This window comes from Periophthalmus magnuspinnatus, chromosome 6 (assembly GCF_009829125.3).
Source record: "Periophthalmus magnuspinnatus isolate fPerMag1 chromosome 6, fPerMag1.2.pri, whole genome shotgun sequence".
In the NCBI taxonomy this organism is placed as follows: Eukaryota; Metazoa; Chordata; class Actinopteri; order Gobiiformes; family Gobiidae; genus Periophthalmus; species Periophthalmus magnuspinnatus.
This window is the reverse complement of record NC_047131.1, coordinates 10,942,582-10,956,253: the sequence shown is the minus strand read 5'-3', so window position 1 is coordinate 10,956,253 and position 13,672 is coordinate 10,942,582. Positions and strand designations below refer to the sequence as shown.

Genomic DNA, 13,672 nt, shown 5'->3' with positions numbered 1-13,672 from the left:
CCAGTCCTCCTTAAAACTCCTTCCCGATCAATTGAGTGTGGTGTAAAAAAAAAAAAAAAAAAGGCTCGGGTTTTGATTTAATGAACCAACAAACTCCTGATCTGTGATTTTTACCCAAAAACATCACGTTTCTTTCTTCAATCTCTGAGTCTGCTCTAAACCACAGAGGCTCTGGACCTCTCCATCTAAAAATCCTGACCACATCACTGACCATTAGACTGAGCTCATTTCATTCCAAGCATCTCCCACTGGGAAGAGACCCCTGAGAAGAACCAGGACAGGTTGGAGGGACTGTCTCTATGTCTCTTAGGTAGCCTGGGAACACCTTGGAATCCCACAGGAGGAGCTGGAGGACGTGTCTGGGGTGAGGGAAGTCTGGGAGTCCCTGCTTAGACTGCTGCCCCTGCAACCCAACCGTGTAGAAAAGGAAGTAAATGGATGATTCACAAACTCTCCAGCTTTCGATTAATCACAAAGCCCTAATGCTTCTGTGTAAGCCTGTCCCGCAGACGGTCTATGGCCATGGCCCTGTAGGCCCGTCCCGTAAAGAACCAATGTCTTCAGATTGTCCTCTTTCCTTGTTCACATCTGTCCTCGTTCTGTCCTCATTCACATATGTCCTCCTTCACATCCGTCCTCGTTCACATCTGTCCTCTTTCTGTCCTCGTTCACATCTGTACTTATTCTGTTCTTGTTCATGCCTGTCTTCGTTCTGTCCTCGTTCAAACCTGTCCTCGGTCACTTCTGTCCTCATTGACATTTGTCCTTGTTCACAGATGTGTCCTCATTCACATCAGTCCTCCCTCACGTCCGTCCTCATTCACATCCTTCATTGCTCACGTGTGTCCTCCTTCACAACGGTCCTCATTCTGTGCTCATTCACATCTGTCCTCGTTCTGTCGTCATTCACATCTGTCCTCACTCACATTCGTCGTCATTCACATCTGTCCTCGTTCACATCTGTCCTCGCTCACATCTGTCCTCGCTCACATCTGTCCTCGTTCACATCTGTCCTCGTCCACATCTGTCCTCGTTCTGTCCTTGTTCACATCTGTCCTTGTTCAGATCTGTCCTCATTCACATCTGTTCTCGTTTCGTTCTCGTTCACAACACAAAACACAACTGTCAAAACTTAACTCAATGATGTCTATAAACCTTAAAATATTTGATTTCATTAATAGTTAATTTGGTGAATGTGTAATCACAGGATCTGGTTGTTTTACATTTCTGAGCAGAAAGAGAAGTGACAAGTAAAATATCTGCAGGCATTTCTTATTCAAAACAATCTAGTTTTATAAAGTAAACCAGTGATGCCTCACTCCTAACGCCCTGTATATGTGGTATTACTCCTGATGCCCTGTATGTGTGGTATTACTCCTGATGCCCTGTATATGTGGTATTACTCCTGATGCCCTGTATATGTGGTATTACTCCTGATGCCCTGTATATGTGGTATTACTCCTGATGCCCTGTATATGTGGTATTACTCCTGATGCCCTGTATACGTGGTATTACTCCTGATGCCCTGTATACATGTTTTTACTTCAACAGCAAAATTTACAAAATGATTACCACATTTGCCACAACAGAACCCACGTTGCACCTTGATTATAGCACTGTTCTTCATGTCCCAGAATGCATCACTCTGACAACGCCGCTCACATCTTTACTTTTATTGAGCGCATAAAAAAAACAGACAGTGGCACGTTTCAGCTCAAACAGTTTAAGTGTCAATGTTGAATTTTATCCAAGTTTCATTTTGATTCTAATGTTCCATCGGCTCGTCTGCCGCTTCCACGGGAGCCGCCTCCTCTGCTGCTGCGGCAACCTGCAAATGTAAAGAAAATATAAGACAGGTGCAGAGCCAGAGGAGCAGAGCCAGAGGAGCAGAGCCAGAGGAGCAGAGCCAGAGGAGCAGAGCCAGAGGAGCAGAGCCAGAGGAGCAGAGCCAGAGGAGCAGAGCCAGAGGAGCAGAGCCAGAGGAGCAGAGCCAGAGGAGCAGAGCCAGAGCAAGAGCAGAGCCAGAGCAAGAGCAGAGCCAGAGCAAGAGCAGCAGTACTGTAGTAGTAGTACTTAAGCAGTATTAGTAGCATTAGTATACATATTCCGACCTTTCTCTGGGGCCTCTCCTCGAGTCCTTCTAAAAATGGAGCCACATCGTCGTCATCGTATATGGTGAACTCCAGATCTTTACCCACGATTCCAATAGACACGTTCTGAAACAGACAACAAACAACATTACACCTGCCGCTCAGAGTGAGCTCAGTTACAGCAGTATTTTGAGTAGGAGCAGTTGCAGGTTTTGCACTGATAGCAGTACTGGTAGTAGTAGTATAAATATTAGTACCTTGGTGGTGAGGTCCTGTTCCGTAGTAGTAGCAATACTAATAGTAATAGTAGTAGTAGTAGAAGCAGTAGCAGTAACGGCAATAGCAGTAGAAGTACAGTGGTCCCTCGTTTATCTCGGGGTTACGTTATAAAAATAACCCGCAATAGGCGAAATCCAGAAAGTAGTCAGCTTTATTTTTTAACAATTATTATATATGTTTTAAGGCTGTAAAACCCCTTACCACACACTTTATACACTTTTCTCACACAGGCATTAACATTTTCTCACATTTCTCTCTTGTTTAAACACTCTCAAAGTTCAAAACTTTGTAGATTATATCCCCCTTCCTCGACGATCGCTTTAAATGTGTTGCTCACGTGCCTCTGCTCCAGCGGAATCTGCAGAGTTGGCCTCTCTGTGCAGAGAAGCACTTAAGTCCAAAGCGATTCTGAAATTTGTAAAACTAGCCTTTGCTGGCATTAAATGGGTTTTGTACTGCATGAAAAGTACTCATCAATGGCCTGGGCTTGGCACCACCCTGCTCCTCAATGTCATGAATGTCATCGCTGTTAAGAAAGGTTTCAGTACTTCACAGTCACACTGCTAGTGATCGAACATTTATGTAAATTTGTCTGAACACATTCTATACTGTACAAGAAACACGGCACGGAGGAGACTGATGGACAATGGTCTACAGTCTCTTAGCCAATCAGGACGCAGAACACTATGCATGTTAATACTCTAAAAAAAAAAAAAAGCATGCAAAACGGCACAAAAAAAATCTGCGAAACAGCGAGACCGTGAAAGGTGAACCACAAAATAGCGAGGGACCACTGTAATAGTAATAGCAGCAGCACCTTGGTGGTGAGGTCCTGTTCCGCAGGCAGAGTCTCTCTCAGAGCTCTGAGGCCGTGCTGCACCAGCTCATTCAAGTTACCTACAACAAACAGCCAATATAAACAAAAATATACAACGTGTGATACACAGCAGTTATATATACAATAACAGGCAGATACACCCTAGGAGTGTGCACATGTGTACATGTACAGTATACACGTGTGTACGTATACAGTATACATTTGTATTTGTGTGTGTGTGTGTGTGTGTGTGCGTGCGTGCACGTACAGTCGCTAAACTGGTCCATGGTTCTCTCCAGGTATGTGCGTGCGCTCTGAGAGCGTGCACCAATGGACATGGCTTTACAGTCGAAGTAATTCGCCGAAGGACAGGTCTGGAAAATGTGAGGGCCCATGTCCTGAAACATATATACAAAATATATACTAAAGATATAGACATTAAGTATTTACATCATAATACTGAAAACTACAGTACAGTTTACATACAGGTGTAAGGGCTCATGGAAAGAAACTTATACATACATCACTAAATACACCATAATACTGCACTGTACTACAGGAACAGGTGTGGAAGATTTGAGGGCCCAAGTCACTGTAAAGTGCACATGCAGTACACTGCAATACTACAGTTATAGTGCTACAGTATAACTGTAGTACTGTACAGTACTACATTTATAGTTTACATTTTTAGTACTTGTACTCACGTCATATCCTGCGATGAGCAGACCCACTCCGTACGGCCTCCTCCCGTATCGCTGTGTCGGAATCTGTGTCTCTGAGACTCGAGTTAAAGGTCCTAAAAGTCCTGTGACTGTAGTTGGCTGCTCTTGTGGCTGACTGGCTTGCACACTGACTAGTTTAAACTTGTTACATTTTTTTCTTACAACTTAATATTTTGACCAACTAAGAAGTGCAGCTTCTTGGACTGTGACCAGACTGTATAAAGAAGGCGGTTAAAGGTAACGCGACTTTCCGCCCGCATCTCTGGTTTAGCAAGGACCAGGCGCTTAGCAACGCTATCAATAAAAAATCATGCTAATGCTAGCGGGAGCAACCTCGTGGAAAGAAGGTATCTGACTTGTCTGTTATTTATGTTCATATCTTGATTTGGGGGATTTAGTGAAATAAAAACACCAGGATCATGTAGAGCAGGTTAATACAAACATTTTAAGACCAAAATGAAGAGTCTGACAGCAGCAGTTACAGAGAGAGGGGCCAGAGAGAGTCATTGGAACCAAATCATACCCATGCTCACTTCCTGCTAGCAGGATAGCTATGTCCAGAGATATGTACACTCTAGGATTGTGTGATTTGAGCAATTTGTTTTTCCTGTATCCTACTGGAGCCCTATATTCCAACCAGAGCCCTGAGGTCAAAGGTCAGCTCCTGCTGGCTGTGCCCAAAGCCAGGCTCAAGACCAGAGGTGACGGTGCCTTTTCTGTGAAATGCCCAGACTATGGAACAGAACCCTCTGCCTGTAGAGCAGTTTAAGACTAGACTAAAAAAAAAACCCACCTCTTCTCTCTGGTGTTTGATTCTAGCTCAGCAGGACATCCCGGTGTTTTATTGTTTGTCCTCTTCTCACACAGATCTGATGACTTTACCTGTTGAGACGTTTTCTTATTGTATTTTCTTGCTCATTGTATTTATTTGTCCCTGAGGGGCCATTTAAAGTGATATTAATTTGATTTGACACTCACAGGGCAGTGCAGGTACAGCAGTATTGCAGTAGTAGTAATAGTTGTAGTATATGGTAGTTTAAGTACTGTAGTACTATAGTACTACACAAAGGATACTGCTCCCGATGAGAGACACCAGTCTGGAGGTGGGCAGAGGACGGTCAAACACAAACCTGGAGTCCAGACACTCTTGACGCATGAAGTTACTGGGGAGGAAATATTAAATATTATATTTACAGAAGGTTACTTAAGAAACAACATGTAATACATAATAAACAAATTTACTGAGGTGGCAGACCAAAATATTTATTATTATGACCCGATCGATATACAGGTTGGGCCTTAACCCTTTAAGGACTGAGCACACTATGGGCCAGTATAGCTCACCTAGACTTTTATTCTTTTTTTAGCCATAAAAATCAACTTAAACAAAGTATCAGAATTTACTGCATTTTTTCACACAGCTACTTCTATTTTACACATCCATCCATATGTTTTCTTTTACGCATCGAGTAAATGACTGGGAAAATCCTCGCAGCACCCGCGCTCTCATTCGTCACCTTCAGGACAACAGAGGCAGATAACCGTAATGATGGTAAAATATTTAAATAGCCCCATGTCTCCGCTTTGAGACGCCGTTTGCATTTACTTGAGAGCACGACTGGTTGTGGAGTTACGCTGCTGGAAAGTCCGCAACCGCGCTCTATCGGCGACGATAGGATCCGACGCTATAGGGATAAGTGAGAAGGACTCACTTGGCTGGTATTACCAGCCAATATGGGCATGATTGAAGAAATATCAGTTATGAGCCTAAATCTAGCCAATATGGTTTAACATCAGAGTGTACTGTATATGTTTTGAGTTTTGAGATGTTATGGTATATTGTGTTACCATGGCAGCCTACAGTGATATAACATTAGATTATAGAGTTGTTCTGTGATGGCATCACTTCCAGAAATTTCACCACTGATTTCTATTTTAAGCTTTGTTTTTGTTCCTTACTCATTAAACCAGACAGTTCTTGTTTAAAAGTGTTTAACGTCAGACTATATCAGATACGTAAATATTGTCATAATAATCTAGCATAACATAGGATTACTTCCTAACAGCTGTGCAACGCTAACGTTAGTTTAGCCCAGTCTAGCTCCTTACCTCAGCCTCCCTCGTACACAATCTGTCAGTTATAACCATAGATCCATGTTTATGACATGTTCATTTTAAACTACTACAGCTGCTTTTTTTAATAAACAACACTTTTTCACATTAAACAAAAGCCATTTTAAACATGTTCATTATTTTCAATCAACTGATAAACAGAAGTGACATCACACTTAACTCTATAGTGTAATAGTGTACTGCTATATGTGGTTACCATAGCAGCCTGGCATCTGCGGTGAGTCCTGCGATGGAGATTCCCACGTGATTATCGACATGAAGAATCTTCTTCTGATGAGCTGCCAGTTCAGACTGAGCTCTCTATAAAATATACATAAATAATATACAAGTGTGTTTAATAGAGACGACAGAAAACATCAAACAAACACAGAGCTCAGACTGGCTGAGGCCACAGCTGCCTGAGGCACACTGACAAACATGTACAACACAACCCACTGCTCTTACAAGCAGACCAGAGCAGGCACATAGATAGGTGCACAAACACAGGCAGAGGCACACAGGGGCACACAGACAGGGGCACACAGACAGGGGCACACAGACAGGGGCACACAGACAGGGGCACACAGACAGGGGCACACAGACAGGGGCACACAGACAGGGGCACACAGACAGGGGCACACAGACAGGGGCACACAGACAGGGGCACACAGACAGGGGCACACAGACAGGGGCAGACCTTTAGAGCCACTAGAACAGCGTGAGTTTTTGACTTGAGTCCCACTGTGGCTGAGCCCTGCTTCACCGCCTCCATCGCATACTCGATCTGATGAATACGACCCTGGAATATACAGAAAAATATCTTTATATTGCACAGTTTAAATGTTTTATAGTCAATACTCTATGTACTCTGAAAACACAAATATATAATACAAAATACTGACAGTGAGCTCTGCAGTGGCTGTGCAGTTTGAACTCACTAAGTTTTTCTTCACATAGCTAGCAGTATCAGTAATAGTAGTAGTAGTAGTAACAGTAACAGTAGTACTGACCTGAGGGCTCCAGACGGTGACATCATTGTCGTACTGATTTCTGAACTGAAATCAAAGGAAAACATCAAAGACATTGGTCACATCAAAGACATCACAGGATTGGACTGTAAAAAGATTAGTTATGAATCCTTTCACGTGATTGTGGAGTGACTCTTAAAATGGCTCCTCACATAGTCCTGCATGCTCCAGTCAGCCCTGCTCCAGTCAGCCCTGCTCTCTAATACTTAGCAGTAGTAGTAGTAGCAGCAGTAGTTGTAGTAGTTGTACTCAGTAGCAATAGCAGTATTAGTATGAGTACTTATCCCTTGTGGAGCCTGTTCTGTTCTGAGCAGCAAAGACTCAGGTGCACTGTACCTGTGTCACCTGAGATAGCTAATTAAATATGGAGGAGAGGCAGGGCTAAGAGAAACTGACAGGCTCGGGTGATTGACAGCTGTGGACCTCAGGACCAAAGGAAGATCAGACCCACAAACCCAGAGCTGAGTCCATGTTTGTTCTGTCCTCATCCAGAGTAGAACCTTATATAAGCTGTTAACAGTGCTAAAAAAAAACCCCTCCGTCCTCACTATGAATATGCTTGCACCTCCACAAACCTGACTCTTAATTGGCGTCCTGCTTGTTTCCATGGAAATGTTGCTCCTCTGGCTACAATATTCCAGTTAAGCATCAAACGCATCTATCTCCATGGAAAAACAATTCTGTAGAATGGTTTTAACTTTCTAACTCTATGAAATGAGGCAGGTGTCGTGCTACCTTCAGAAAGTTAAAGACTCCAGCTTTAATTGAAACCAATTTAGATTAGTCATTAGATTTAGATTTGCCATTTCCGAGTCTGAACTCTCGAATAATCACAAGAAATAGTAAAACACAAAACAAAACATGTAAACCTTGACCCTAAATGACCCGGACACTGCAGTTTCACCTTTAAAACCTGTTAAATGTAAAAAAAAAAAAATTTAAACCTGCACATTTTGCTTCACATGAAACCGAAAGTGAATCAGTCCGTGTCATTCTAAAGTTTGGGGCGTTAGCTTTAGCATGTTAGCTCCTGCTGCTAAAAACATTCTCCTTTTTTCAAACTTTAACATTATTTCTGCTCAAACTTCACAATAAACTCAAAACAAGACACAAGTCCCGGGGTTTGTTCCTTTTGTAAATGTTCTGAAACCTTAAATCTGTTCAAGTTAGTGAGTTTGTGAGTCTAAAGGCTAGTGAGTTTTGCTTACTCACACCGGGATAGAGCTAATGCTAATGCTAACGGCACTAGGCTATCCCCAGGTCTCCCTGATCTCTCTGCCCGGGTTTGGATCGATTTCCCCAGGGATATGGCTCCGCTGTAGCCGGTGACAGGGGAGATCCGCGGTGCTAGTCTTTATTTTATATTTTAGTCCCAGTTTGTAGTAAAACATCCTCACCATCTCTGCTCCGTGTGCTTTCCCTCCTCTTCAGCTCGTCTTCAGCTCGTCTTTAGCTCGTCTTTAGCTCGTCTTTGGCTCCGCAGCTCTGGATCGGCTGCTCTGTTCTGTAAAGCTGCTGTGCAGAGCCCGATCACGTCAGGCCGAAGAGCCGATCCCAGAGCCGCGGTCTCGGAGCTGCAGAGGAGAGGGGGGGACAGCAGGGGGCGCCATGTGACTGTACACGTGTCTCCCTCAGATGGAGCAGAGGCTGTTTTATTAATTTAAAATAAATCTCCAAAAGTCAAATCCACATTTGGCCCCCGGGCCGTAGTTTGCAGCCCCCTACACAAAAACATGAAGGCAGATCTATAACAGGACTATAACAAACGTAATCTAGGTCTAAACCAGGTGTAAAACCAGGTCTATAACAGAACTATTTCAGGTCTATACTAGGGCTAAACCAGGTCTAAAAGTGGACTACATCATTTCCACTGCAGTTTAAACAGATGAGTCAAAGGAGGACATAAAAGTGGGTCACATGAAGCATGAATGTCCCAGGCCACCTGAAGAAGCAGGACCACAGTTTGAGAAACACTGCTGTAGCATAGAAGTTTGTTAAGATTTAAATATCCCATAATGCACTGCTGTCTGATCTCTGCTCTAATGTTTCCTCATCACAAACATATTTACAGTTGTGTTTTGTTTCATTCACACATGTTTAACACTCAAACCTGGCATACAAAACTCCAGGTATGTTTCTGAGGAGGTAACAACTTTACCTCCTCCTCTCTCTTCCTTTCCTCCTCTCCCCTCTCCTCCTCTTCTCCTCTCTCCTCCTCTCTCCTCTTCTTTTCTCTCCCCCTTGCTCCTCTTCCCCCTCTCCTCTCCTCCTCTCTCCTCTCCTCCTTTTCTTTCCTCTCTCCTCTTTCTCCCCTCTCCTCCTTTACCCTTCTCTCCTCTCCCATTTTCCTCTCCTCTTTTCTCCCCCTCTCTCCTCTCTTCCTCTTCTCTCCTCCCTCTCCCTCTCCTCCTCTTTCCTTCTCTCTCCCCTCTCTTTCCTTTCCTCTCCTCCTCTTTTCTCCCCCGCTCTTCTCTCCTTTCTCCTCCTCTTCTCCTCCCCCTCTACTGCTCTCCCCTTCTCTCCCCTACTCTCCTCTCCTTCTTCTCCTCACTCTGCTCCACTCTCCTCCTCTTCTCTCTCATTTCCTTCTCTCCCCCCTCTCCTATCCTCTCCTCTCCTCCGCTCTTCTCCTCCTCTCTTATACAGTCACATGTTCTTCAAATGTCGCTGGATTGATTTGAGCATCAGAATCAGAGGAACATTTGAATCGATGAGTTTTCTGCTTCGTGGATCAGAAACACCACATTTATCCTCCTCCATCCTTTTCATGACTTTCTTCAAAGTCAGAAGTTTACATATAATTAGTATTTGGTACCATTGCCTTTAAACTGTATGACTTGGGTCAAATGTTTTAGATATCTTTCCACAAGCTTCTTACAATAGTTGGCAGGAATTTTGGCCCATTCCTTCACACAGAACTGATGTAACTGAGCCAAGTTTGAAGGCCACCTTGCTCGCACATGCCTTTTTAGGTTTGCCCATACATTTTCAATAGGATTGAGATCAGGGCTTTGTGATGGCCACTCCGAAACATTGACTTTGTTATCCTTAAGCCACTTTGTAACCAGTTTGGCAGTATGCTTCAGGCCATTGTACATTTGGAAGACCCATTTGCGCCCATGCTTCAACTTCTTGGCTGATATCTTGAGATGTAGCTTCTGTATTTCCACATAATGTCCTTTCCTCATGATGCTATTAATTTGTGTCCCTCCTGCAGCAAAACAACACCACAACATGATGCTGCTACCCCTGTATTTCACAGTTGAGATGGTGTTGCCAGGCTTGCAAGTGTCCCCCTTTTTCCTCTTAACGTAATGATACTCATTATAACTAAACAGTTCAATTTTAGTGTTGTCAGACCACAGGATATGTCTCCAAAAATTAAGGTCTTTATCCCTGTGTACATTTGCAACCTGTAATCTGGCTCTTTTATGTTTCTTTTGTAGTAACGGCTTCTTCTTGGCAGAGTGGTCTTTCAGTCCATGTTGGTACAGTACTCGTTTCACTGTGGATAATGACACACTCTTACAGCTTCAGCAGCATCTTCACAAGGTCTTTTACTTTTGTTCTTGAGTCGATATGTATATTTCCGACTAAAGCACTTTCATCTCTGGGACACAGAACCTGAGCGGTGTGATGACTGGACATTCTCATGGTGTTTATACTTGTGTATAATTGTTTGAATAGATGAACATGGCACCTTCAGGCATCTGGAAATTGCACCCAAGGATGAACCAGACATGTGCGAGAAAACAATTCTCTTTCTGATTTCTTGACTGATTTCTTTTTACTTTCCCATAATGTTACACTAAGAAGCAGGTTTGTGTTTCAGGTTTGCCTTCAAATACATCCACAAGTGTGTTTCTAATTAACTCAAATGTTGTCAATATACATCAGAACCTTCCAAAGACATGACACCGTCATCTGGGTTTTCCCAAATTGTTTAAAGTCATAGTAATCTTACTGTATGTAAACTTCTGACTTTGAAGAAAGTAATGAAAAATTGTCTTAAAAATCCTTGTTTCATTATTCTGGCATTTAGCAAATAGAACTAATTTTGGTAATCAGACAGTGAGAAAAAACAGTGTATGTGTCATTTTATATAGTGAATGTAGTATAGTGTGAGTCATCATGGTGATGTCATCAGGATGACGGCCTAAAGTTTTACACTTCTTTTCATTTTTCTCTGTTCTGGTTTAGACTTTGCACTTTTCACAGAAACAACTGAATGTGTCAATCCAAAATCAAGTATGAGCCTGGTGAATGTATCCTACTGAACTTCCACCTCTGTAACCCGGTGCTATTGTGGTGAAATGTTACGCAATGGGGCTTTAACCCTGTTCTAATGTGAAATGTCTCGCAGTGGGGCTTTAACCCTGTTCTATTGTGGTGATATGTCCCACACTGGGGCTTTAACCCTGCACTGAACTCTCTTGGTGATGATGTTTGTGTGGGTCCTGAGAGTCCTTCACATGTTATGACATTATTATGGTAAATGTGTTTGTTTCTGTAGCAGAGTAGGGGATTCTGGGAAACGTCCGAATAAAACAACATCTACGGCTCTTCAGAAGGGACAAATATCAGCACAGATACAGCCTTTGCACTCACACAAAATGAGCACAACGGTACGTGTACGGGTCCTGAAGAGGGACAAACATCAGTGAGATTATGCTGCTCTAAACATAATGAAGCTCAGACCAAACTCAAATACAAACAGGACAATCTGAATCTGAAGACCTGCTGCGGGAGGACATCACGCTGGAGGGGGGTTCTACATGTTTGTCTATGGTGGAATACAGACACAATGCACAAATTAGCAAACATTGGCAACTCAAAAATTCCCAAAGTGATTTAAAGAGCACATTTTGAGGAGCCTGTGATCAATCCGAGCATTCATGGTCCTGTCTAGGAGTTTGATTATACACAAAAAGGTGAGAGTGACTATCTGAAAAACTGTTGGCTAATGCTAGCTATCTTGTGATTGTAATGCTATTTGAGAGGGACTTGTTTAACAGCACAAATCAGCTCACCTGTTGTTACTCATATAAGTCAGTCTCTTATGGTCAGTGTTAAAACAAAACTCAGATTACAGCCTAAAAGAGCATGAGACAGAGCAGTGCCTCCAGTTAGCATCACAACCGAGAGAATGTTGATGACGTCAGCTGCATATTATCAGTTATGGGTTTGCATGACACAGGAATGGGTCCAAACACACTACAGAGGCCAGGATTATCTGAGCCACACTTGGACTTTTTTTTTTTTTTTTTTTTTTTATTTATTTGAAGGACAGTGTGCAGATACATTAAAAAGATGGCTGCACCAGATTTAGCAAAATGCTAATTTCCATCTGTAGTCAACATCAGAGCTGTTCTTTTCAGAGCTTTAACCATGTTCAGAGCTTTAACCATGTTCAGAGCTTTAATCATGTTCAGAGCTTTAACCATGTTCAGAGCTTTAACCACGTTCAGAGCTTTAACCACGTTCAGAGCTTTAACCATGTTCAGAGCTTTAATCATGTTCAGAGCTTTAACCATGTTCAGAGCTTTAACCACGTTCAGAGCTTTAACCACGTTCAGAGCTTTAACCATGTTCAGAGCTTTAATCATGTTCAGAGCTTTAACCATGTTCAGAGCTTTAACCATGTTCAGAGCTTTAATCATGTTCAGAGCTTTAACCATGTTCAGAGCTTTAACCATGTTCAGAGCTTTAATCATGTTCAGAGCTTTAACCATGTTCAGAGCTTTAACCATGTTCAGAGCTTTAATCATGTTCAGAGCTTTAACCATGTTCAGAGCTTTAATCATGTTCTTGTAATTTCTTCTGAAGTTGTATTCGGAGTGATTCATGTTTTAGTAATCTTTAATCACTTCCTTCTCCAGTTTTATTGGAGTCCCTGGAAGGGGTACTAGACAGTGCACAGAATGGGGACTCTGTTGTTCTACTGGGGGACTTCAATGCACACGTGGGAAATGAGAGTGGAGTGATCGGGTGTTCTGTTATGGACTTCACAGTTTGTCCATAACAAATACCATGTTCGAGCACAAGGGTGTTCATCAGTGCACGTGGCACCGGGACAGTCTAGGACAGAGGTCAATGATCATCTGACCTCCAGAGCTGTAATGCACCACCTGACGGTGAGTTGGAGCTGCTGGTGGAGGAGGAAGCCGGATAGACCTGGCAGACCCAAGCATACTGTGAGGGTCTATTAGGAACATCAGCTGGGGGTCCTCTGTCATCTGACTCTTCAACTTGCACCTCCAGGAGAGCTTCTCCCAGATCCGGAGGGTGTTTGAGGACATGGAGTCCGAGTGGGCCATGTTCTCCACCACTATTGTCGATATAACTGTGTTGCGCCGGTATGGGCTCATAAGTGTGGTCATAAGGTCTGCAGTGCTTGTCGTGGCGGCAATCCCCAAACCCGGTGGTGGACACCAGAAGTAAGGGATACCATCAGGCTGAGGAAGGAGTCCTACCAAGCCTTGTTGGGTTGTGGGAATCCTGAGACAGCTGACGAGTACCGGTGGGCAAGTCTGGCCAGGTGAGCCCGGCGTGCTGTGGCTCGTGTGGTTGCAGAGGCAAAAAGTCAGGATTGGGAGTAGTAGGAGGCCATAGTGGAGGACTATT

The 13,672-nt window shown here is 43.3% G+C and overlaps 1 protein-coding gene across 1 annotated transcript; it reads right to left on the bottom strand.

Moving 5' to 3' along the window:
* Positions 1 to 1,658: 1,658 nt before the first annotated feature.
* psma1 (proteasome 20S subunit alpha 1) lies at positions 1,659 to 8,530 on the bottom strand. The gene is made up of 10 exons (XM_033968510.2): positions 8,446 to 8,530; positions 7,031 to 7,075; positions 6,718 to 6,819; positions 6,238 to 6,341; positions 4,983 to 5,071; positions 3,891 to 3,961; positions 3,455 to 3,584; positions 3,187 to 3,266; positions 2,112 to 2,216; positions 1,659 to 1,828 (listed from the first exon to the last, which is right to left on the bottom strand). The coding sequence occupies exons 1-10, from the start codon at positions 8,446 to 8,448 to the stop codon at positions 1,766 to 1,768; spliced, it is 792 nt and encodes a 263-aa protein (XP_033824401.1). The 5' UTR covers positions 8,449 to 8,530; the 3' UTR covers positions 1,659 to 1,765.
* Between the last annotated feature and the right edge of the window lie 5,142 nt (positions 8,531 to 13,672).